At 38.6% G+C, this 26,772-nt stretch overlaps 1 protein-coding gene and 1 long non-coding RNA gene across 3 annotated transcripts in view; one reads left to right on the plus strand and one right to left on the minus strand.

Moving 5' to 3' along the window:
- LOC123383875 overlaps positions 1-26,772 on the plus strand; it is a 123,932-nt gene that overhangs the window by 42,171 nt on the left and 54,989 nt on the right. The gene's annotated exons all lie outside the window — the stretch shown is intronic.
- Positions 1,967-21,414, minus strand: SAMD9L (sterile alpha motif domain containing 9 like). Of its 2 annotated transcripts, XM_003982747.5 has the most exons (4): positions 21,204-21,414; positions 17,722-17,919; positions 12,226-12,330; positions 1,967-7,063 (listed from the first exon to the last, which is right to left on the minus strand). In XM_003982747.5, exon 4 carries the CDS (start codon positions 7,041-7,043, stop codon positions 2,271-2,273), a length of 4,773 nt encoding a protein of 1,590 aa, XP_003982796.1. In that variant the 5' UTR covers positions 7,044-7,063; positions 12,226-12,330; positions 17,722-17,919; positions 21,204-21,414; the 3' UTR covers positions 1,967-2,270. The 2 variants fall into 2 exon arrangements, with proteins under 2 accessions (XP_003982796.1, XP_044908309.1); XM_045052374.1 differs by lacking the exon at positions 17,722-17,919.

Consider the following 26,772-nt stretch of genomic DNA (forward strand, 5'->3'; position numbering starts at 1 on the left):
AAGTCAACCATGTTTGAAGACATTCTGCCTCTCAGGTCACTCACACATATTTCAGACTCAGAAATAATATTTTCTCTCAAATAAGAATGACAAAATAAAACATTTTAAGTTATCTGAAAAAAACATCTTGGGTTATAATTTTTTTCAGCTCATATTTAACAGGGTTATGAGTAATGAACTATAGTTTTTTGGTTTTTGGTTTCATTTTCATCTAACTGTTCAGTTCCTTGTTCTCAATGTGATAGTTTTTCAAGTATTGGGGAAATACTGGTTTTATTTAAAATCATATAAACTGATGTACTGCAGCATACCTACTTGTGAAGATGAGTATTGGAAAAGAGGTAAACAATACAGTGTGAGAACACTAATGTTGTATGATTAGGGGACAGGGCTTGAATTAGAGTATCACTGAGTTAGTAAATTCCTTTAACCAAAGACTGACAAGGAGTGACAAAGATAGCTAATATTTAAATTAAAGAAGGCCTGGGGCACTTGGGTGGCTCAGTTGGTTAAGCATCTGACTCTCAATCTCAGCTCAGGTCTTGATATCAGGGTTGTGAGTTCAAGCCTCTACTTAAAAAAAAAAAAAAAATTCAAAAAGGCCTAAGAAAACTTGGTAAAACATACCCATCTTAGATCAATAAAACATTATTCATTTGGTGATTCATAAAAATAAATAGCCTTTTGTGATTGGATAAATAAAAGCAGGTTGAGAAAAGAGAAGATCCCTAAAAAACCTTGTAGAGGAGCTGGGCCTGTGGATAATAGGCCTGTGGATAATAGGAATATTTAACAATTTTTCTTCCTTCTATCAGAACTTTTTTCTCTTATGTCAACCCATTAGTTAAGTGTTGCTAAATGTTGTAGCCCAGTCTTAGCTGAGCTATGAAGGTTTAGGGTCCAGCCTATGTCCAGGGGTGTGTGGACACTTGGAAGCCCACCAAATGGACAGGTGGGCTGCAGAAAAGGGAGGCAGCAGTCTGGAGCAAGATCAGCAGCAGATGTGGCTTCTAGCAACAGGGACATGTTTGTGGACCATGTGAGCATTCCTCAGAGATTCACAGAAATACTGGTGAAAAGAACCCTGATAGGGAATAGATCTCTAGATGACAAGAGGAATAGGTTTTGCAATCTGGACTATCTAAGTTACTAAGGAGATAGGAAGTAGATAAATAAACATGTATTTGTTAAGTATTTAATTTAATCTATATTAGCATGTGTTTTACTTTATAGGCAATGGCTATCTCTTAAAATCCAAGCTCTAGAATGCTGTTTGAGGCTGTTCTGCTTGGTTTAAGTCTAGGGCCAAGCTTCTAGGATTGCATTCTGGAAAGTTGGGAACACATATTGCCATGAGGAAGTTACGGCAGGGGCTCTAGGGTCAGGGAAGACTTTCTGGTGGAGTTGATTCAAACTGAGTTGTGATGGACAAATCAGAATAGTCATATGGAAAATGTTGGATGAAAATAAGGGAATATTTGATAGAGAAAATAGCATGTATATAGCACAGGTTGAGAAGTCAAAAGAGAAAAGAGGGCAGTGAATGGAAAAAAGAAGCCAAGGGAGATGGGCTCTAAAGAACAGGTGGAGATAAGACTATGTTGACAGGAAGCAAGAATGGCTGTAGAAACAGATTTATCTGTAAATGGGAGCAAGGGGGCAAAGGGAGTTCAAGCTTGTGACTACTTTGTTTTCTGTTTCCCCCTCCTGAAGCAAGAAGTTGGGAGAAGGGCAAGGGGTACAAGGAAGTGTGTATTTATATAGATAGGTAGAGGGGTAGGTAGGAAAGAGAACAAAATATTTACCTTCTATACATTTTTATTGATACCAAGATGAGGTAGGTGGCACTCTGGTGTGGATCTCTGGGTCTGATTTCCAAACACAGGAGGGGCTTTTCCTTTCATATTCATCTTATTTAAGTCTCTGCTTTCACAGTGAATAAATAATTCACAATTCAGAATATTCATAAGAGTGATAGAATTAAAACAGATTTTATTGATCTATAGCCAGCTCTAATGTGACCAGTGAATACCAACAGAATATAAGTCTGAAAATGCATATTTAAAACAATGAACAGTCAACTCTGCTGTGTACCAAACTCTGTGTAGACACACTTCATGCCCTCAAAAATTATAATTCATTCAGGGAGACAAACGCAGAATCTGTGATTGCAGATAAGCCAATAATGTTATTAAAATGCCATGGGATTAGAGAGAGGGAATAAAATCACAGAGAGAGATGAATAAACATATTTGAGTTAATATGTCTTCTTAAATTACTTCTATGTCATATGCTAGAGGGCCTTCCATGGAAAATCCTAGGTAGAAGGACACTCTTTCTATGTTTCCACCGCTTCTGAGTGGACCTGAATAAACAGGTGTTACTGGTATTTTAATTTTTTTCTCTGTTCCATATTCCATAGAGATTAGCTTGCCTTCAGCCTGACCAGTTAGACGACACAGGAGGTCTTTGACTTCTTTTTTTTTCCAAACGTCACCACTCTGCCCGAGAGAATTTATATTTTGTACTTTATTGAAGTATTGCTCTAGCTCAGCCTTGTGAACAAGACTGTGGAGACCCTTCTTCTTCCCCAGATAAAAGAGTGTGCTTGCCTGCTTGGACCTGCACATGCTCCTGTACTGTCTCTTGAAGGTTCTGTTTAAGGATGAAACATACTTTTCCATTAGTTTGGAATCTTCATCTAGGTCTTGATTTTCTGGCCAGAACAGAAGGCAGGCCAAGAAATAAGGGTCTGGATATTGATGACTTAGTCCTATGACTTGCAACACTTCTCGGAGCTGTTTTTTCAGTGTGGTAAGTGGTTGAATGGATTTGGAGTGGGGTTTTAGACAATTAAGAATAATGTTGGCTAAAATGAAATTTAGTTTCTCCTTTGCCAGGTGTTTAGTTGGGTTTTGCTTCAATAGGAAAAAATATTTGTTCACTATATTTTCCATATTGGTTGCAGCGTCTTTGTGATTTGGATTAAGATATTCCAGGAGTCCAGAAAACCTATCTGCTCTCAAAGCTTCTAAACCTTTCCTGCATTTCTCTTCTTGGAGAAACTCACTCTCTTTGCCCTGTAATGGACCGAAATCCGAATGGCAGAAAAGTTCCATGTATTTCCTGAAACAACGAGCGATTTTTTTCCTTAATGAGATTTCTACTATTTCTTTTTGGGTGTTCTTCATTTTCAAAAGAACAATATAATCATCAAGGAAGTCAAAACACCTTTTCAAATCTGATTGTAAATCTTGTAAGTAGGGTGTGAACTTGCTAAGAGCCAAATAATATTCACATTTTGGATTTATGGGAGTAAGTCCCTTTCCTGATAAAAATTCTACCAGAGCTTTTTTAGATAATTCATTTTCTTTGAGGAAATAGGGAGTGAGCTGGAGAATCTGAATAGTGTAAAGACCAACTTCGATTTCACCCAAGAAACCGGCTGTATTGTATGTGTCATATTTTCTTTGCAACTTCTGTGGTGCCCAGGCCTCTGTTTCATAGCCTTTCCTCTCAGTTTGCTCTTGGGATTTTTTGAAGGCTCTTGAGGCATTTTCAGCAGCTTCCAGGAGATATGTTAGATCATTAACAGTAATCAGATCATTAACAGTAATATCCTTGGAGTTCTTCCTTTCATCCCACCACCATTTGATTTGACTTTTGTAGACTTGACCAAGTGTATCTGAGATATAGGAATTTTTAGATGCTCTCTTCTTGGCCTGATTTGCCCAATCCAGAGCAATATTAAAATTCTTTTCTTTAATGTAGAAATATCTTGCTAAGGCCTGACAAATGAATGCATTTTGTGGGAATCGAACACTCCCTGCCACCAAGACCTTTTCAATTTCTTCATTCTTTAAAGCTTCGATTAACGGGGCAAACAAAGTGTCTGTTTCATCTCCATACTCCTTGCGCTGTCTTGTAAGCAGAAGAGTTTGCACATCATGTTGAAATTTTTCTCTTCCTATTCCAGAAACATAGAATAAATTTTCATTTAAGATCTTCAATGCAATTTGACATTTAGTCAAGTTATAGCTTTCTTCTAGTTCTTTCAGACAGAAAATGGCAATCAAAGGATGAATGATGCGCACACCTGTGTATCTCCCAAAATCTGCAACTTCTGTGTTTATTAGAAGTGTAGAATAGGCTCCCATCTTATCCTCTAGGCTTTCAGGTTCCCAGGGTATACTAGTGTATATGATTCCCAAAAATATTTCACACTGTGACACTGAAATTGTAGAATCAGTAACATAAGAGTTGAGTAAAGCCAGGAAGGAGATGAGTTGTGCTTCCTTGCTGTCAACATTCTGTCCTTTTAGGATATTCTTGACTACCTTTTCTATGTACATTTCATTAAAATTGCTCTTCATGATCATGAAGGAATAAAAGTTTTCACAGTTCTTGTGTTGCTTTTCAATTTCTTCCAGTTTAGCCTCAAAAGCTCTTTGTTCCTTAGGAGAAAGTTGGTAGGTTAGTGCAACACTGTCTGCTAATTTTGCAGTCTCATCAGGATTCTGGGATCTCATGCAGTTGAGGATAATTACCAGTGTTTTTTCATATCTCAAGCCCTTCTCTGCTAAAATGGAATCGATGGCATTCTGCAGGACATAAACATTTTCCTGGTCTTCAAAATCATCCACAAGGAGAAGTACAGGAAAGTAGTCTTCATGGCTGGTTGCCTTATAGGTAATCAGTTTGGTCACTTGTTCTACAATTTCTGCAAAATCAGTTGTTTTGTTTTTTAACACAGCACATCTAAAGTTTTTCTTTAGGTCCCAGAGGACATTCATAGCTAACGTAGTACCCCCACAGCCTGGATGATGATAAAGATTGATAATTTTTGCAAATACTGGTTTAGGAGAGTCTGCCCAGCACTGTATCAGATCTTTAAGCTTTTCATAACTATCTCTTTTGACAAAAGCTGAAGAATAGTTTTCAGAAGAAAAATAGAAGTTCCACCAGGATACTTTGCCACCTCGATAAAAGTGTTCCTCTTTTGATGTCTTAAATTCTTGGAATTTAGATTTATCTTTCTCTATGTCTGTGTCTTTACACTCATTTTCACAGAGGATTTCCAGTGCAGTCAAGATATCCTCTTCCTTTTTCTCTAAGATAACGGAAGAAAATCCATGGGAAGGCAAAAATCTTCTTGATGACTGAGTCACTGGTTTTAGTTTAAGAATAGTACTGTTTATCAGTTCTAAATTTAAAGTGGAAATACTGTGGTTTGTTAATTCATCTGCCATTGTCAGTCTTGTTTGTAGCAGATCTTTCCATCGTTGATAAATCTGTGAGTTTACACAGATACACAATATATTTTCCATTCCTCTGAGAGCTTGATAGAAAGCACAGAAAGTTTCAATGAGGGGATCTCCTGGGCTTTCCACTGGAGAGAGTAATAGAAACACTACCAAAAATTTCCCTCTTGTCATTATATTTTCATCTGTGAGAAATAAAATCAACTTTCTGACTTCAGAAGCTCTTTCTCTATGCCATAAGTGTGGTTCTAGAGGCTTATGGCTCTCATTTTTCAAGTCTGATCTGCCATTGCAGAAGATCCAGCTGGGCTGCTGGTAAAGATTTAAACTAGAAATTTTCTCCCTTATGTTATTTGTCTTTTCTTCAAACTGATTTGGAAAGTGAAGATTTGCTACTCGGCTTTTTTTGTAAACTTTGGCCACCCCCTTGCTCACAGATTCAGGATCAAACTCCAACACAGCAAACCACTTCATTTCCTTTAGAAAATCTAAGTTATTTGTTTGGTTTGGATGGCATTTATTTGTTACAAGAATGTACCAGCTGTAATATGAATTATCCAGTGAGTCTCGGTTGCCTATGAGAAGTTTGATAAGCTTTTGTCCTTCACTCTCCTTCTTATTTGCCTTCACCTCATATTCTTCTTCAGCCTCTTTTCTAGATGCTGCTAGTGACTTTAAATTTTGTAAAAATGCTTTGTAAGCTATATCCCGTTGCTTAACATTGGCCAGGATATCCTTAGAGCTGGCCCCATCTCTCACAAACAGTGAAAGATCTTGGTTTGGTTTCCATGTTTCATTTTTACAGTTTTGCATCCTAATTAAGAAATACTTTTCTTCACACACAGAGTGTTTTGGAATAACATCTACTTCTATGACAAATCTGTCAGATGGTGTATTGTTCTGCAGTAGAACTTCCACAAACCTTGGTTCCCGAATGCACTTCTTGGCTTCATTGACCTCATCTTCAAAGTATTGTCTGATCGTTATATTGAAGTGGTCAATGAAGGCATCTTTACTGGTGACTTTCACACCAACAATTTGTCCATGGGGTTTGTTCTTAACTCCAAAATGGATGGTGCCATTGGTGCGTGAATTAATACAAGCTGCTGCAAATCGGAAGACTTCATTGCTAAATTTCATCTTAATGTCCTTTTCTGTGGCTGCTTCTGTATTTGTGAGGGCTTTGAACTCATGTATTGGGTCTATGAGATTGAGTGGGCCAGTTTCAGGTTGTAGAATACTATGTTCTATGTAACGTTGGCTGTTATGGAACTGATCAAAAGGATATGGCATACAAGTCAACTGTTCAGTTTCTAGCTTATCCTGATTTTGGTCTTCAGTGGTTCTTCCTCCATTTAATGTATCTTCTTTTGAAAGAATTGATTTTTGTTTTTTGGTATCTCTGATCTCTCTGAGATCATGATTAAAATTGGGTAACTCTGATTTTTCATCTTCCTTTTTTGTCTGTTGTGGCTTTTTTGGGTGTTCTTGTAGGGATGGTTTTGTGTGATCTAATTGTCCAGAATCCTGATTGTTACTTTCGGGGTACCTATTATTCAATCTGTTATATGTACGTTTTATCAAAAGTGCTGGACCCCGTGGTAGCCCCATTTCTCTAAGGTCCATCTCAGTTAATTCCTGCAGGACTAATCCAGTTACTTCTTCATCGATCAGAATCTGCCCATATTTCTCATCAATCTTAAGGTCTTTGGTTACCCATTGTTTCACATGCTCTTTGGTCCAGTTGTTGGTCACTTCGGGTAGCTCTACTTTTTCACTCATTTCGAGCTTGCAGTTTTTTCCTTGGAAAAAGTAATACAATAAGCATTTTAGTATTATGCTTAACGATTGAAATTACATAGTCAATTATGTACATAATTTTACACAAACAACATATATAAAATATTGTTCAAGAATGACTCTTAAAACTAGTCGATACTGGGGCGCCTGGGTGGCTCAGTCAGTTCAGTGTCTGACTTCAGCTCAGGTCATGATCTCACAGTCTGTGGGTTTGAGCCCCGCGTCAGGCTCTGTGCTGACAGCTTAGAGCCTGGAGTCTGCTTCCGATCCTGTGCCTCCCTCTCTCTCTGCCCCTCCCCCACTCTCACTTTGTCTCACTCTGTCTCTCAAAAGTAAATAAATGTAAAAAAAAAAATTAAAAAAAAAACTAGTTGATACTAATGTTTTGTAGTCCCAATTAGTGCCCTTGTTTCCTAGGTGATTATAATTATTATCATTAAATGAGCAGTTGCTTCCAACTAGGGTCACATACACCTTTATCCATATAGTAATTATCCCTTTTAGGTTTAATTTGGTGAAAGTTGGGTTTTTGTAACTGTTTTTTGAAATTTTTTTTAAATTTATATTTGACAGAGACAGAGTGTGAGTGGGTGAGGGGTGGAGAGAGGGAAAGGAAGTCACAGAATCTGAAGCAGGCTCCAGGCTTGGAGCTATCAGCACAGAGCCTGACGGGGGGCCAGAACCCATGAACCACAAGATCATGACCTGAGCTTAAGTTGGAAGCTCACCTGACAGCCACCTAGGTACAACAAGGGTTTTTGTAATTTAAAACCAGAATTTTAAGTAACAAGACATTGATTCCCATAGCTGAATATTGCAAATAAACTTTAAATACAAAACCAGATAAGTGGAGGTGGGTTGGGGAACAGAAATCTCCTTTCTCAACTAGGAAGATGGCCATCTTTGTTACATAGCAATGAAGCAATCAGCTACCTCATCACCTACTGTCTTTTGGAACTCAAGCTATTAGGCCACCAAGACAAAAAGAGATGTGGTAGCAAAATGTTAGGGAAATCAATTTGCTTGGCCAATTCTTGTGGCTCTCAGAGATACCAAAAGAATTAGCTGTATTTCACACTGGCCTGGCCTGACTGAAATTAGATAAGAAAAATAGTGTGAGTTTTTAACTTTGTTAAAACGATTTCAGCCTATGAAGCAACATTTTTCCAGATATATCTCCTGAGACAAGGGAAACAAAAGCAAAAATAAACTGTTGGGACCCCATCAAAATAAAAAGCTTCTGTACAACAAAGGAAACAATCAATAAAACTAAAAAACAACCTACTGAATGGGAGGAGATATTTGCAAATTACATACCTGATAATGGGTTCATATCCAAAATATAAAGAACTTATATGGGTCATTATAAACAACAACAACAAATAATCCAATTAAAAATGGAGAGAAGACATGAATAGACATTTTGCCAAAGAAGACATACAGATGGCCAACAGACATATAAAAAGATGCTCATCATCACTTATCATCAGGGAACTACAAATAAAAACTGCAATAAGAAAGGAGAGGAAGATGGCAGCGGAGTAGGAGGACCCTAGACTCATTATGACTCATGAACACAAGTAGTTAACTATCAAATCATCCTAAATATCCCAGAAGTTGACCCCAAACAGCAGAATATACATTCTTTCAAGTGCTCACAGAACATCCTCTAGAATAGGTCACATATTAGGTCACAAAATAGGCCTCAACAAATACAAAAAGATTGAACTCATACTACATACTTTTTCTGACCATGACACTATGAAACTAGAAGTCAACCACAAGATAAAAATTGGAAAGATCACAAATACATGGCAGTTAAACAACATGCTAGTAAACAATGAATGGGTCAACCAGGAAATCAAAAAAGGAATTAAAAAATACATGGAAACAAATGAAAATGAAATCTCAAACAGTCTTTGGGATGCAGCAAAAGTGGTCCTAAGAGGGAAGTATATACAATACAGGCTTACCTCAAAAGCAAGAAAAATCTCAAATAAACAGCCTAACCTTACACCTAAAGCAGCTAGAAATAGAACAACAACAACAACAAAAAGCCTAAAGCTGGCAGAAGGAAGGAAATAATAAAGATTAGAGCAGAAATAAATGATATATAAACTTAAAAAACAATAGAACAGATCAATGAAAGCAGGAGCTGGTTCTTTGAAAAAAAAAATAATAAAATTAATAAAATAAACCTCTAGCCAGACTTATCAAAAAGAGAAAGGACCCAAATTATTCACCATGATCAAATCGGATTTATTCCTGGGTTGCCAAGTGGTTCAATATTTGCAAATCAATCAATGTGATATGCCACCTTAATAAAATAATGGATAAGAACCATATTATCATTTCAATATATGCAAAAAAAGAGTTGACAAGCTACAACATCCATTTATGATAAAAACCTCAACAAAGTAGGTCTAGTAGGTCTGAACATACTTCAACACAATAAAGACCATATATGAAAAACCCACAGCTAATATCATCCTCAATGGGGAAAAATTGAGAGCCTTTCCTCTACAGTCAGGAACAAGTTGGGGATATCCACTATCACTACTGTTATTTAACATATTACTGGAAGTCCTAGCAACAGGACTTAGACAACACAAAGAAATAAAAGGCATCCAAATCTGTAAGAAAGAAGTAAGACTTTCACTATTTGCATATGACATGATACTCTATTCATAAAACCTGAAAGACTTCACCAAAAAAAAATGCTAGAACTGATAAATGAATTCAGTAGAGTTGCAGAATACAAAATCAATGTACAAAAATATGTTGCATTTCTATACAGCAATAATGAAGCCACAAGAAGAGAAAATCAATCCCATTTTTAATTGCACCAAAAACAATAAGATACCTGAGAATAAACCTAACCAAACAGGTGAAAAAAACCTGTACTCTGAAGAATTTAAAGCACTAATGATAGAAATTGAAGGTGATGCAAAAAAAAAAAAAAAAAAAAAAAAAAAAGGAAAGACATTCCATGCTCATGGACTGGAAGAACAAATATTGTTAAAATGTCCATGTAACCCAAAGCAATCTACACATTTAATACAATCCCTATCAAAATACCAACAACATTTTTTCACAGAATTAGAACAAATAATCCTAAAATTTGTATGGAACTGGGGTGCCTGGTGCTTAGTTGGAAAATCTGAAATTTTCAATCTCAGTTGAAAATCCAACTCTTGATATTGGCTCAGGTCATGATCCCTAGGTTGTGGGATTGAGCCCCATGTTGGGCTCCGTGCTGAGCATGGAGCCTGCTTGAGATTCATTCTCTCTCTCTGCCCCACTCCCCCAGTTGCATGCTCTTTCTCTCTAAAATTAGAAAAAAATTTTTTTGTGTGTGGAACCACAAAAGACCTGGAATAGCCAAAGCAACCTTGAAAAAGAAAAAGCAAAGCTGGAGGCATAACAATTCTGGACTTCAAGTTATATTAGAAAGCTGTAGTAATCAAAACAGTGTGGTACTGGCACAAAAATAGATATGTAGATCAGTGGAACGGAATAGAAAACCCAGAAATAAACCCATAATTATATGGTCAATGAATCTTCAAAAAAACCCAGTAAAGAATATCCAATGGGAAAAAGTCTCTTCAACAAATGGTGTTGGTAAAACTGGACAGCCACATGGAAGAGAATGAAACTGGACCTCTTTTTGCACCAAGCAAAAATAAATTCAAAATGGATTAAAGACCTAAAGGTGAAACCTGAAACCATAAAAATCCTGGAGGAAAACACATGCAGTAACTTCTTTGACATCGGCCATAGCAACTTCTTTCTATATATGCCTCCTGAGGCAAGGGAAACAAAAGCAAATATAAACTATTGGGACTTCATCAAAATAAAAAGCTTCTGTATGGCAAAGGAAACGATCAACAAAACTAAAAGGCAACATATGGAATGGGAGAAGATATTTGCAAGTGACATCTTATAAAAGGTTAGTATCCAAAATCTATAAAGAGCTATATAGACTCAACACCACAAAAATGAATAATCTAATTAAAATGGGCAGAAGACATGAATAGACATTTTTCCAAAGAAGACGTTCCAGATGGCCAACAGACATTTGAAAAGATGCTCAACATCATTGATAATCAGGAGATACAAATCAAAACTGCAATGAGATTTCCCCTCACACCTGTCAGAATGGCTAAAATTAACAACACAAGAAACAATAGGTATTGGTGAGCATGTGGAGACACAGGAACCATCTTGCACTATTGGTGGGAATGCAAATTGGTGCAGCCACTCTGGATTACAGTATGGATGTTTCTCAAAAAGTTAAAAATAGAATTACTCTACAATCCAGCAATTGCACTACTAGGTATTTACTCAAAGAATACAAAAATACTAATTCAAAGGAATATATGTACCTCAATATTTATAGCAGCTTTATCTACAATAGCCAAACTATGGAAACAGCTCAAGTATGTATCAAATGATGAATGGATAAAGAAGTGGTAAATATGCAATGAAATATTACTCAGCCATAAAAAAATGAAATCTTTCCATTTGTAACAATGTGGATGGAGCTAGGGAGTATTATGCTAAGCTAAATAAGTCAGTCAGAGAAAGACAAATACCATATGATTTCACTTTGCCTTCAGTCTGCAGGACATACCTAGTCCTGAGCCAATTAGCAGAACTATGAGCTACTGGCACAATGAACATTATAAACATATTTCATATGATCGATTCCATTCACTTTACAGCGTAGATCCAAGAGGTCTTTGAGGTTCCATAAGAATTAGTGCACATATCGCAACCAGAAATAAGTATCATTTGTTTATTCACTCGACAAATTTTTATTGAGCACCTGTTAGGCATCATGCTCAAGAAAAATAGTGGTAACCAAAACAGATGTGAAGTTTTTTCATAGTACTTATAATCCAATGGAGCAAATTTAAAAAAGAAAAAAAAAGCCACACACATACACTCAAAACAGTTTATAATAATAAATTGTGATCGTGCTTTGTGTAAGACTCAATAACGGGCAAAGGACTGGGATCTGTGAGGAGGGGAGGAATGTCACTATGAGGAAAGTGGGGACATTGGACAGGTGAAGTTAAAGTGGGGCTTCTGGAGTAGGGTGGGAGGCAGGTAGAGGGAACAAGTCTGGGGGGCAGAGTGAAGGGAGTAAGGCATAGTCTACCTGGTAGGACTTCCAAAGTCCTATCTACAGGGTCCAAGGAGATGGGTGTGGTGGTGCTCCACAGTGGGCTGTCTGTGCTCCTGCTCCCAGATCCAGGTACTGGTTCTGCCAAAGAGAATTCGAGAGCAAAGGGAATTACTGACCAGGAGATGACTCCACACACCCCAGAGCCTGGATCCTCCTGCTTCCTCTGCAGAGGTCCTAAGTGTCATTTCAGATAAGCTGAAGGGAGGGGTCCTGCCTTACCTGTTTACAAGCACTATATGCGGAATAGTAGAAGCAGTTATTAGTAAACATAATCCTAATGAAAGATTTTTTGAGGTCACTTTGGAGAAAAGTTTGAATAAGAAATGACTACTGTATTATTTTTAAATTTTTAAACTTTTATTTTTGAGAGGTGGGGGAGGGAGGGGCAGAGAGAGAGGGAGACAGAGGATCTAAAGCGGGCTCTGTGCTGTCAGCAGACAACCTTATGAGGGGCCCAAACTAATGCACCACGAGATCATGACCTGAGCTGAAGTCGACGTTTAACCAAACTTGCTTTTTTATATATTTTAATATATTTTGACCTCCTTTTGTAGGTAGCTGAAGGGAAGAGGCACTCATGCCCTCAGACACTTCCTGTCACAATTTTTGGTGGCTCAAATGATCCTTCAATACACTTTCTCCCTCTTGACTGCCTCTTGTCTAATGATCTTGACCTCCCCCCAACTCCAGTTTTAACAGTCACATCATTGACCTTATGATAACTGTTATGGGTTGAATTATGACCACCTCCCTCAAAAAACCTATGTGTTTGTGATAGGTGAAAGGAAAGGGCGTCACTTATGTCAAGAGGTTTTAAAATGGAGCCATTAAGGAGATGGGCCATATACATGCCCTCACTGGAGGAACCATGAACTTTTTTTTTTTTTAATTTTTTTTCAATGTTTTTATTTATTTTTGGGACAGAGAGAGACAGAGCATGAACAGGGGAGAGGCAGAGAGAGAGGAAGACACAGAATCGGAAACAGGCTCCAGGCTCCGAGCCATCAGCCCAGAGCCTGACGCGGGGCTCGAACTCACGGACCGCGAGATCGTGACCTGGCTGAAGTCGGACGCTTAACCGACTGCGCCACCCAGGCGCCCCGGAACCATGAACTTTTAAACCTGGCCCAATCAAAAGTATTGCAAGGACTTAGCCCAAATTTTCTACTTGCTAGGAAGAGGTTTTACTTAGTGATAGCCTTAGCAATCAGTTATATTCAGTCAAGATTAGCTTTCTGCCACCAAAAACAATCAAAAATTCTTTTTTAACATTAAAAAATTTTTTTGTAATGTTTATTTTTGAGAGAGAGAGAGAGAGAGAAACAGTGTGATTGGGGAGAGGCAGAGAGAGAGGGAGACACAGAATCCGAAGAAGGCTCCAGTCTCTGAGCTGTCAGCACAGAGCCAAACGTGGGGCTTGAACTCAAGAACTACAAGATCATGACCTGGGCCGCAGTTGGACGCTTAACCGACTGAGCCACTCAGGTGCCCCTTTAAAATTTTTTTTAATGTTTATTTGTTTTTGAGAGACAGAGAGAGACAGAGCATGAGTAGGGGAGGGACAAAGAGAGTGGGAGACACAGAATCTGAAGCAGGTACCAGGCTCCAAGCTGTCAGCACAGAGTCTAACGCAGGGCTCGAACCCAGAAACTGTAGATCATGATCTGAGCTGAACTCAGACACTTAACCGACTGAGATCCCCAGTCAAAAATCCTTAGTAAGCAACATTATGAATATGAGCATTCCCTTTTTGCCTTAAAACCCCCTGACTTTTGCTTAGTGGGACACTATGTGGGTTGCTACCTAAATCTGTGTATCCCAAAGTACATATTCTTTGGTCCCAAATAGACACTCTTGCTTAATTATTACCTCCTGACAAGTTTAGGTTGATGTGACAAAGTCCTAGCCCCACTACCTTGGAATGCAGCCCTTTTGGACATAGGGTCATTGCCGATGTTTACAGGAAGCCATTAGAGTGGGCCCTAATTCAGTATAACTGGTATCTTTATAGGAAGGGGAAATTCAGACACAGAGGCACACACACACATGGAGAACACCACGTGCAGAAGAAGGCAGGGATAGGGGTGATCTGTGAGCCAAGGAATGCCAGAGATTGCCAGCAAACCACCAGAAGCTAGAAGAAGAGCAAGGAACATATTCCAGTTTACAGCCCTCTGTGGGAAACAATCTCACCAACATCTTGATCTTGAAGACTTCCAGCCTCCAGAACTGTGAGATAATACATTTCTGTGGTTTAAGCCACTCACTTTGTGGTACTTTGTTACAGCAACCCTAGCCAACTAATAGAATCACTAATGGCTACAAGCCTTCCAGCATCTCAGATTCAAATACCTCCCTCCTGCATCTCCTCACTGCTTCTCCCTTGTAACTAGCTTGATTTTCTTTGTTCATTCATTGTAATCACTTGCTCTGTCCTCCCTCCTCTTGTACTCTGTCTGTGTCAACTCGGTGGAACATGGCTGGACATGACCCTCCATAACCTGCCTGGTCTCACATTACAGTCATGACCACTGTCCTCCAGCAGACTGTTAAATGCTCTGAGCTACCATCCTGTTTCCCTGCTATATTCACTCTCTCACTGTCTTAAATGGCTATTTCACACATTCACACAAATCTCCAACACCTCCTCACCATTGTCACTTTCTGCTATAACCCTGCTTCCTATTGCAACTAGGAAACTGAAACAATCAGAAGAGAGCTTCCTTGAGCTCCTAAAACCACATCTACCACTGTACTGCTTCTTGACTTCTCTTCTGTTACTAAGTCCATACATTCTATTTTAGTTTCTGTTCTTTGAACAGACTGTCTATAACTCCCTGCTCTAGAGAGGAGACCCACGCATCTCTGGGCATCTCTTCTGGAGATGCTCTTGTCATTCTCCACAGATGTGCTCTGTCCAGGTCTGTGGCAATATCTTCTTTTAGTCAGAGTCCTTTCTCACCTTCTCCTCTGGGTACCCCAGATATTACAAGGAAAAGCTCTAGATTTTCTCTTCTGATATAGCCAGTGAGTATACCAATCCCACTAGACTCCAGCACTCTACAAGGAGGGTGTGTCTGTGTATAATGTGGGGACGTGGAAGGGCTGGTCTTTGGGCCACCTGCCAGGGAGACATTTTCTCCTTTATTGTTTGAATTCTGCTGGAAATTACAGGGAGATGGGAGCACTCTCCTCAAATTGGAAGTGCATCTGTCCTCCCCAAATCTGTTTTTAATCTGTATTTTATCTCACAGGTTCCCCACTGTTCAAAGATGAAGACCCTTTATAACAGTAAAAACTTTCTCAGCTGCCCACTACTATGATAAGAGCTGAGACGATTCATAATGACTTGAAGTTACTATATATTTGGTAATGCTTTCACATAAATTTTGCACTCTGTCAATTATACAAGCATCTTATATAGTCTATGATCCATATTTGGATCATTTATTTAATTCAAGATGGCCATGATTTGGGCAAAATGCTTTAATAATGCTTTGGTATAACTCTTTGGCTCAGTGTATTTATTATTCAACCTTGTTTTGGGTGATGATTCCTTAACATTTATGTAGAACTTTGACATATTTCACTGTTCTGAGGCTGACAAAGTCATTTCATGAACATTATCTGATTAGATTCATGTCCTGGAGTGTTGGCATATTTTTTAAATATGAGGGACCTTTGTGTATAACAAGAAGTTACATAGTATAAATAAAGGGGAGGGGTTGTGATCAAGAAAACAATGTCATGATTAATTATGTCTCCTCTCAGCCAACCTGTTTTCATTGTATAGGAGCATGGGACAGAACCAGTGCTGTCTTGGTTGTTGTTTGCTTTTGTTCTGCTTCTTCAAAAGAAAAGCATGTAAAACCTTAAGGTCTGAAATGGATAAAGGTGTTGTTCTGCTTGGAACTGGGGAGAAGACCTCTACCTTATCTCCTTTATTATGTTATGGGAAATTTTTGAACCCCAGAGTTCTCCTTATGAGTACTCAATTCAGGACCCCTTCCTTCCTTCCTTCTTTCCTTTCTTTTCTTTTCTTTCTTTCTTTCTTTCTTTCTTTCTTTCTTTCTTTCTTTCTTTCTTTCTTTCTTTCTTTCTTTCTTTCTTTCTTTCTTTCTTTCTTTCTTTCTTTCTTTCTTTCTTCTAGAGAGAGGGAGAGAGAGAAAGGAAGGAGAGAATCCCAAGCAGGCTCTGCACCATCAGCAGAGAGCCTGACACGGGGCTTGATCTCACAAACTGTGAGACATGACCTGAACTGAATGAAATCAAGAGTTAGACACTTAACCAACTGAGCCAACCAGGCGCCCTCAGGATCCATTTCTTAAGGACTTTTATTTTCTCGCTTTGGGGTTGATCAGGAAGGATCAAACCAAACAGCTTTTAGGGCAAGCAGTGGTGCCCACCCCTGCCTCCAGGAAGCTGGGTCTCAGCAGCCCACAAGTATCTTTGCCTCTTGTAAAGAATGCTCACAATTGGAGATCAGCAAGCCTACTGTTCTTCAAAATGAAACTGATGGAGGGAAATTTGGTTGGTTATATTTTCTGGAAGTGCACGTTAAAATGATGTATTTCCAAGTTGGTTATATTTTCTGGAAGTGCACGTTAAAATGATGTATTTCCTCCCATAGTCTTTGTACAAGCTAGTTGTAAAGGAAAGTCTTAAATAAAATGATTAGAGGTGCCTGGCTGGTTCAGTCAGAAGAACATACAACTCTCGATCTTGGGTTTGTGAGTTCAAGCCCCATTTTGGGTGTAGAGATTACGTAAATAAATAAATGTTTTAAAAAATAAAATAATTAGACTTCGGTGGGTCTAATCTTTAACTTTGATATCATCTTGAGTTATACAGGACAGGGTTTGACATAGCTGCACATGGCTATAATTTTCTACACAGGTTGCTATGCTTCAATTCCTGATCCTCTGATCAACATTTTACTTAGGTCTTTCTAGACTCATCTCTGGAGACTTCCACTTTCAGAAACACTCTGCATCATGGTGGTTGGAAGGTTTCTTTCTTAAAGAATTCTTCAGGGGCACCTGGGTGGCTCAGTCGGTTAAGTGTCCGACTTCGGCTCAGGTCATGATCTCACAGTTTGTGAGTTTGAGCCTCGCGTTGCGCTCTGTGCTGACAGCTCAGAGCCCGGAGCCTGCTTCAGATTCTGTGTCTCCCTCTCTCTTTGTCTCTCCGCTGCTCATGCTCTGTCTCTCTCTGTCTCTCAAAAATAAATAAGTGTTAAAATTTTTTTAAAGAATTCTGCAGCCAGTGCAAGTTACATCTAGCGACACATACATGTTACAAACAGGAATATTTCTCATTCCTTTAAAATTGTTTCATTAGAAATAGCTCATGTGCACTTGAAAATATATTCATTTTCAAAGTTCTACTCTATGTTTTAGACTTAGTTTTTAAAGACAGCTTTTTAAAGAAATTTGATGAAACAGGTATCTTTAATGATTCGAAACTCACCGAGACTTTTCTGAAAACTTTCTTTTTATATCAGCAACTTGAAATAACTCTTTGTGAGGTTCTTTGATCTCAAGCTATTAGATTAGTTGTCTTTTCTTGAAAATTTGCAAGAGTCATGTCCTGGAAAGCATCTGTGAGGAAATACAGATGTAGGCAGAACAGATCTGGTCCTTTTCCAGTTTGCCTTTTGTTGAGAATCTGTTACATCAAAAAACAAAATGATATCACAGAAAATTAAAATGGAATTGATTGGATTGTTGCTTAGGAACTCTATGAGACAGATTTCCCCCTAACTTCCTATTGTGAAAAGTCAAACATGTACAAGATTTGAAAGAATAATGAAAAGAACATCCTCCACCAAGATGGCATCACCCCTGTATTTAAATACTTTTAATAAATTAAACAAACATCCAAAAATTTGTTGCAGGCATTCTCTTCCCCTTCTGCCACATTCCACATTCAATGTGGTGCAAATCCTGTAGGTTGTCTCTCTAAAACACATCTGGCATCTCCACCACTACCAACCCGTCCAAGCCCCCACCTCTCTCCTGGATGTCAGGAGCAGCTCCCTCACTTGTTTCACCCTTGCTCTTATTGATCCTGCTGGAGACTTCTCAAAATAGCAGCCAGAGTGACCCTGTTCAAATGTAAATCACATGCTAATATTCTGTTCAGTCCCTCCAGTGGCTTACCATTTGACTCAGAGTGAAAGCTGAGCCCTTTATTATAATCTATAAGGCCTCACATGACCTGGCACCCTGTTACCCTTCTGATATTAAATCTTATTTTCATTTCCCTTTCTAAAGCTGGTCCAGCCCCTTCTTGTTTCTTGCCGGAAGAACCTACTTCTGCTTCTGGCATTGTCCTTGCTTCCTCTCTGTGGGATGCCCTCAGATACCTGCAGGGCTCACTCCTTCCCTTTGCTTAGTCTTTCATCACATGTCACCTTCTTACTGAGGCATGGGTGGCCAGCCTGCTGAAAACTTTATTCCATCTCCAGTATTTCCTGTTCTTCTCTGTTACTTTTTTCCCTTAAATATATATACTTAGGATTTATCACAATAAAGTATTCCACATACTCCTACCTATTTATCTTGTTTCTTTTTCTGTCCCACCCATTATTTCTGTGTACTTCATGAGGATCAGGAGTTTTTACATGTATTTACTATTTTACAGTGCTTAGCACAGAGTAGCTTTTAACAAAAAATTTGTTGAATGAGCAACATTTTCTCAGAGTAGTTTAAAGTAATAAATTTTTGACAACTCTTGAATTAGCTATGTGGGTCAAAGGACCAAACGACTGCTCATTTCACTGGGGCAGTTCTTTCACTCGGCTTGAATCTCACACAGAAATCTAGACATTCTTACTGGGCTGTTCGTTAGGGCCAGAACTAGTTCTAACTTCAATCACCTGGTCACAAAGAAGGAAAAGGAAATTTTGTCAAAAGGAAAGGAAAGTTAGTAAGTATGTTTTCTCCTTCAGTCCTTCTAGGTACCCTAGTTTCATAATATCCTGTATCATTTCTGCTGTGTCACTCACAGTTTCCAAATAAGGTCATTTCTCATACTGGACTAGGTCTCTCTCTCTCTCTCTCTCTCTCTCTCTCTCTCTCTCTCTCTCTCTTCCGGGTCCTCAGTGTCAGAGCCTCAGCACCTCTGCTGTTCTCATCTGCTGCCTCTGCTCTGGAAAGCTGATCTCCTCGTGAGGGACTTACCCCCTTCCCACAGACACACCCTGCTCGGATCTGCTGCAAAACTTCTCTTAGCCAGAGTTCTCTTTCAGTAATTTAACCGTCCACCCTGTCTCTGGATATCCCAAAGACTGAGAGGACAGACTCAAGGTTTCTCTTTTGTTTTAGCCAGTGATTATAGCAATTCCACCAAGGCCCAACATTCTAAAGTTTGTTATTTTTTAAATTTTTCGTAATCTCTGCACGCAATGTGGGGCTTGAACTCACGACCCCAAGATCAAGAGTCACATGTTCTTCTGTGAGCCAGCCAGGCACCCCTTTTAATTTTTTTAACTTTATTTAAACAATATTTTTTAAGGCCCAACATTTTAGGAATGAGGCAGCACATCAGAAATTTCCCTCTGCAGTATATCCCTTCTTCTTACAGCTTTTATGCTTCTATACAGCCAGCAACTCACTGTGTGCTGTGTCCAGTGCTGCAAGGGTAACTTTGTGCCACCTAAGAGGTGGGAGCTTTCTCTTCCTTCAGATTCTGCCAGTAGATACCAGGGAGATAGAAACACTGTTCTCAGATAAGGTCACAGACATTTATTCCCCAAATCTGGAGTCTTTCCTTTTGTTATATGGAAAAATCGGCAATACCTTGTCTTAATATGATACACTAAACTTTACTAATATCTTGGACCTATTATAATGTCAAAAGGTTCTCAACCTCCCTCTCCTCTCATGACAGCAGTTGTGAACGTATAATGATTTGAACTTACTATATTCAATAATGCTTTTAAAATAGTTTGTACCTTATCAGTTATAAGAGCATCTGCATATATATTGTTGGAGCTAAGCAAAGATCAAAATGACTGGTGTGGACAAATTTTGAGATTGACTTGACATAACTCTGGCTTCCTTGGGGCCCTCATCTTCCTGTTTTGAAACAATTGTGAACACAAATCTTATCAGTAATACCACTAATTATTAGCAAAGGAGCTACAGGATGCCATCCTCCGGCAACTGCTCCAGTTTTCTCTCTTTAGGTGTTGAACAAGAAATGCCAAATCATCAGAGTGCATTGGGTCAAGCACTGGTGCCCACCCACCCTCATCTCAGGGGCGTCCTCAGAGCATCCCAGATATCTATGCCCCAAGCAGTCCTGTTCCGTAGGACTCAGAGCTGATCATCAGGGAGAGGCTCTGCAGGATTCTGATGCTAGTCTGGGAGGGCTACACATCTCCCCCTGCTGGTCTGAAGAAACGAAACCATACACAACACAAGTTAAGTTTCATTTCCTGGTTAAGTTTCCATTTTCAGTTTTTAACTAGATTGCTGTAAAAAAAAATGAATGTGAAGGGACTTCTTACAAATAAAAATAGTCTTTGGAGAGTGTTATCTTTGATTAAATGTAAAGCTTCTAATAACATCTTAAGTTACGGAAGACAGAATTTTACACAGTTTCACATGACCACAGGTTCCTTTACAATCTTTAACGTTTACATTCCTGAACTTTGCATTGTTTTTCTGTTGTCTTTCCTACTGCCCTGTGGGACTATAAGGTTCTCACCACTACAAGTACACTTAACAGTACATTTCTTTCTAGAAGAGCATTCACAAAGTTAGCCTCAGTTAAATATGTTGCTACATATTTAATCTATTGATATTTCTAATTACTTTCAACATTTTTACAAGCAATCATTTATGTATAAACACAAGTATTTATATAAAAAGTACAGCTGGGATTTTAAAAAATAGCCACACCATCGGCAGAAAATTTAAAGGTTTACTGATTCTGTAACTTACCAGGATTTTCCTGAAAACTTCTTTTTATATTGAAAAGTTGAAGCTGTTGATTTCAACCTTTGTTTTCTTAATCCTTTCCTAGTGGGCAGGAGAAATAAGATTGTAAGATCCTTTTAGAAATCCAAACAATGAACTTGTGGAGTTCTCTGGTCTCCCAATAAGCCGACTCCTCTGACCGTGTGTGAGATCAGCAGTGAAGAAGCAGAATGAGGAAGTTAGAAATTCAGTCAGTTTCAGTTTTGCTCAGGAATGGTTTATTTGGACTTGGAAGGATGTAAAATATCAAAGTTAACACCTCATAAAATTATCAAAAAAAAAATTGAACCATTGCTTAGAAACTATTCATCAGACAGTATTTTAAGTCATAAGAGTTCAGAAATTGTGGTGGTGGGGACCCTATGGAAAAAACATATAAATACAGAAGAAAACATTAAAATCTCAATGTGATTTAAGTGCCTGTTATGGGATGAAGTGTGTTCCTCCAAAATTCATATGTTGAAGTCCTAACCCTCAGTACCTCAGAACGTGACTGTATTTGGAGATAAGGTCTTTAAAAAAGTTTATTTATTTATTTTGAGAAATAGAGCAAGACAGTGCAAGCAGGGAAAGGGCAGAGAGAGAGGGAGAGAGAGAATCCCAAGCAGGCTCTATGCCCAGCACATATCCTGACACAGGACCTGGTCCCATGACCCTGAGATCATGACCTGAGCCAAAACCAAGAGTCAGATACCTAACTGACTGAGCCACCCAGGTGCCCTGAGATAGAGTCTTTAAAGAGATATTTAAGTTAAAAAGAGGGCACTAGGGTGGGCTCTTATCTAACATGACTGGTGTCCTTGTAAGAAGAGATTAGGATATACACACACACACACACACACACACACACACACACACACACACAGAAAAGACTACATGAAGGTGCAGGGAGAAGACAGGCATCTATAAGCCATAGTGTTTCCCAAAGTTGTCACACCAGTTTACACTCCTATTAGTAGTGTTAGTAAGAGTTCTCCTTATTCTACATCCTTGCTAACTCTTGGTATTATGAGACTTTAATGTTTATTTATTTTTGAGAGAGAGAGACAGAGTGCGAGTGGGGGAAGGGCAGAGACAGAGGGAGACACAGAATCCAAAGCAGGCTCCAGACTCTGAGCTGTCAGCACAGAGCTTGACACCGTGCTTGAACTCACGAACTGTGAGATCATGACCTGAGCCAAAGTCAGATACTTAACCAACTGAGCCACCTAGGTGCCCCTAGAGACTTTCTAATTTTTGTCATTCAAGACCATGTGAAATCCTATCTTGCTGTGGTTGTAATTTCCATTCCCTTACTATTAGTGAGGTTGAACATTTTTACGATGGTGCAAAAGTGATACGCATTCAGTAGAAGCCATACTTCAAATTTTGAAATATTTTTCATAGGTTTAGGGCTATTTATGCTTCCTCTTCTGTGAAATTCCTGTTCACGTTTTTTGTACATTTTTCTATCAAATTAGTCGTGTTTTTCTTATTTGTTTTAGGATGCTTTACTGTATCAATTCATACTAGAAAGTTTCCAGTTAAAGAAAATACTAGAAAATACTAGAAAATTTCCTGCTAAGACTCTTTTGTGAAAAATTTCAAAACACTTGGTACCAAGATGTTTATACAAAGATATTTGCTGAAGCATGTTGATAATATCAAAGAAAAATTGGCAGTACCCTAACTGACTATAAATAGGAATTGGTAATATAGTCATATAAATGAAATACAGCCATTAAAATTTTTTTAAAACAGAATGATTTCCAGAATCCAAGGGAAATAATTCAGGAGTAGGATAGGGTATATTGTACACTCCTGTTTGTTTAAAAAATTTTTTTAAGTATGTAACAGTATATAAACAGACTCTGCATACACACATGTACATATAAGCTGGTATAGGCATAAAAACTTTTGAAAGTTAGCAGGAAATTATATCATTACATCTGAGAAAAGAGACTGGGGCTTAGGGATAAGAAGAAATTTACTTTTAACTATATTTCTTTCTGTTCTTTTTTTCCATGTCATCTATTACTTTTATTTATATTTTATTTATTTATGAAAAATTTGGACTTGTTAGAATGTATGATATAGATATACACGTGTAGGAAGAGTGAGAAGTCTTGGGTCATTCCGAAATTTTTAAATTTGAGAAACAGGTCGAACGGTGGCCCAACAAATCAAGGATGGGAATACAGGAAAAACATGTTGAGGGGTCAGGATTATGAGTTAAGATTATTTTAAACTTGTGTCAATTGTCCTGTCTGTTGCTTCTTTTATATGTAATATTCTCCAGTGAAAAATTTATCATTGAGCTCATCTTTTCATAGCAGCAAAAACAGAATGGCAACTAGGGCCTGTTGTTTGTTTAAGAGATCACAGTGTGTTCTGGGAAGAAGATGAATGGGCAACCCAAAACTATGATAACTATGACAAGTATAACCAGGCTTACATAATCCAAAAGATTAACAGCTGGAGAGCAGATGTCAGTTACCATTTAGATAATTATGTTCCTATAGCCAGTTTTGAGGTCTAAGCCAACTTGCTCTTCATAAAGTCCCTGCAGTGCTATAACAAATAAATATGAGAAATATTTCCTCAGTTCTTCCCCACAGGGACATGCACTCATTTACTTGAATGTACAGTGAAGAAAGAGGATTACCTAGACCTCTTGAGGATTGTTGGATATAAGTTCTGAGATGACACTAATGCCAAGGATCCAAAATGCCACTGTGGTCCTCTGGTTAGAGTGGGGGCTCATGGAGGAAACAAATAATAGAGTCATGGCACAAGTCCATCTTACAGGTAGTTCCAATGCATTTGCAAACTCACACTGGTTACTTCTCCAGTCCAAGAGTACACAACTGTGACAAAGATTCTTATCAGCTCACAAAACTCTTACATTGGTTTCATGACCTATCAAACAAGTGTCATTACAGTAGAGTGGACCAAATAGAAGCTCTGAAAGTTGCCCATACATCCTCCTGCCAAGGCAGTGAATAAGGAAGCAACATGTTATCCTGAGGAGAGTTGCAAAGATTAGCACTCCTATCAAAAACATAGCAAAAGAGTGAGTAGTGGGCCTCATTTCTCCATTCAAATCTTTTATATGACCCTTGCAAAAGTAGATAAATCAAGCATATGGTGGTGGACTATCATAAGCTCAACTAAATGGTAGTCCCAACCCTAGCTGCTCTGCCAGATTTGGTATCTCTACTGCAACTGATCAACACAAACTATGGGACTTGATATGCAGCTATTGATCTGGTTAATGTATTACTTTCAATCTCTGTCAGTAATTGCAGTCAAAAACAACTTGCATTTAAACTGGAAGGAGAACAATACATATCCATGCAGTTGCTCTGGATTACAGTAAGTCTCTTAATGTAGTTTTAATATGGTCTGCAAGAATCTGGATCATGTGGCTATTTCATAAAACATATTTGTCCACTATGTTGGTAATATCACGCAGATTAGACTTTCTGTATGGGAAATAGCAAATACTCTGGATTCCTTAGTAAGACAAATACATGCCAGAAGGTGAAAGATGCACCACACAAATTCAGGCCTTGTTATATCAACAAAGTTCTTAGGGATTATATGGTCTACAGAGGGTAGAGGAAGAAGAAGTTCTGTAGAAGATCCAGAGTGTGGTGTAAGCTGCTCTGCTATTCAGGCATGTGGCCCAACAGATTCCATGATGTTAGAGCTATCCATTGTGGATAAAAATCCTTCGTAGAGTCCCTAGAAAGGCCTAATATGAGAGACACATTGCAGATTCTCCAGGGTTGTGGGCTAGTAGCAGGACTTTTGTAGCAGAGAACTACTTGATGTTTGAAAAAGATCTGTGGAAGAGACTGAGTGCCTGACCACTGGACATTGAATGATTATGTGACCAGAGTTTCACAACACAAGATAAATACTATCAGATCCAATGAGTTATGCAGTCAAGCTCGTAAAATAGCATTCTGTCAAATGATAGAATAGTACATTTAGATCATATCTGAGGAGGTTCAGAGGTCAAGAGTAATTACAGAAACAGGTGTATTAATATCTGAGACAGGCCCAGAATTCAACTCATCTATCTCAATTTCACTGTTGCCTCTTCCTCAAATTATCTATATGACATCATGGGTGATTCTTCATGACAACTTAGAGAAAAGGTAGAAAACGAGGCTCAGTTCACAAATGAGTCAGCTCAGCATATTGGTGCTAATCAAAAATGGACTGTTACTAACCTACAGCTACACTCAACAGTAACCTTGACAAAAAATAATAAAGAAATCCTTTCAGTGGAAGGGATATAAGCAGTGCAGTTGGTCATTCATTTGTATAGAGGGGGAAATGATCTGAAGTATGGATAAACATGGACCTCACCCCCTACCCCGAGCAGTCACATGGCTTAGGTGGCTGTTCAGGGGCTTCAAAGAGCAAAATGGAATCTTGGAAACAAGGGAGTTTGAGGAAGAGGCATATGAATGGATCTTTGGGAGTGATCACAAACTCTGTGGATCCTTTTGCCTAATGTTATGCCCACCAGAGAGCATCCACTGAAGAGAAGGCACTAAAAAACCAATCTGTCTTACCAGACAGAGCAACTCATGTCAGCGCTTCTGTTCCCAGTCACTTCACTGCTTATATAATAAGCCCTTGAATGCAGTGGCCATCATGGCAGGTTTGAAGGCTATTCATGTTCCCAATAGCATGAACTCTTCTTAGGACGCTGGTTCTAGCTACTACCCCTGCTTGTTGACCTACCTGCCCACAGCATAGATCAGTTCTGAGCCCTCAATATGATACTGTCCTTTGAAGATCCGAGCCAGGCACTTAGTGTTAGGTTGGTTATATCAGACCCTTTCTACCCTGGACTAATTTATCCTTACTGAAATTGACACCTCTTTGCATATGTGTTTGTCTTCCTGAGTAGGGTGCCTCTGGAGTGCATATTACCAGAGTGATTATAGGATGTATGATTCACTGACATGAGATTCCACACAAAAATACATCAGACTCAAGAGATCTATTTGAAGACAAAAGAAGATTTATTGTTCTGGAAAGACCTGGAAAGTTCTGACTCAGCAATATGCTAGTCTTGTGATCTTGGCCAAGTTATTTAATCTCTATTTGTCTCAGTTTTTCCATCTATTAAGATGAGGATGATAGGGCTCCTTTTAAGATCATCTGAGATGAAGCAATGTGTAAAAAAGCCCTGAAGATACCATTAAGTATAATGATAGGAATGCATTCTGAATGTGCAGCTGTGGTCTATACGAGTAGGTTGTGAGGGAAGTGGTATTACGTATTACAGGATTTGCCATCTGGTGAGGGAAAGAAATGTGCTTGCAGCAGTTCCTATGGCCCTGAGATTGGGGTTTCTTCTACCATTTAGAAGCAGATTCCAGGTAGAGGCAGCTTTTTGCTTTGTTTTCTCAGGCAACTTTCATGTATAGTAATCATTCCAAGTTAGTGTACTCCTTTTGTTTTCTCCAACTACTTGGACTCTGTCCAGTTTCCTGCAAAAGAACTATGTTTCTGTTATAAGTATAAACTT

The sequence above is a fragment of the Felis catus genome, chromosome A2 (genome assembly GCF_018350175.1).
Source record: "Felis catus isolate Fca126 chromosome A2, F.catus_Fca126_mat1.0, whole genome shotgun sequence".
NCBI lineage: Eukaryota > Metazoa > Chordata > Mammalia > Carnivora > Felidae > Felis > Felis catus.

Coding starts and splice junctions, on each gene's coding strand:
- SAMD9L (XM_045052374.1), bottom strand. CDS start 7,043: ATGAGTGAAAAAGTAGAGCTACCCGAAGTGACCAACAACTGGACCAAA.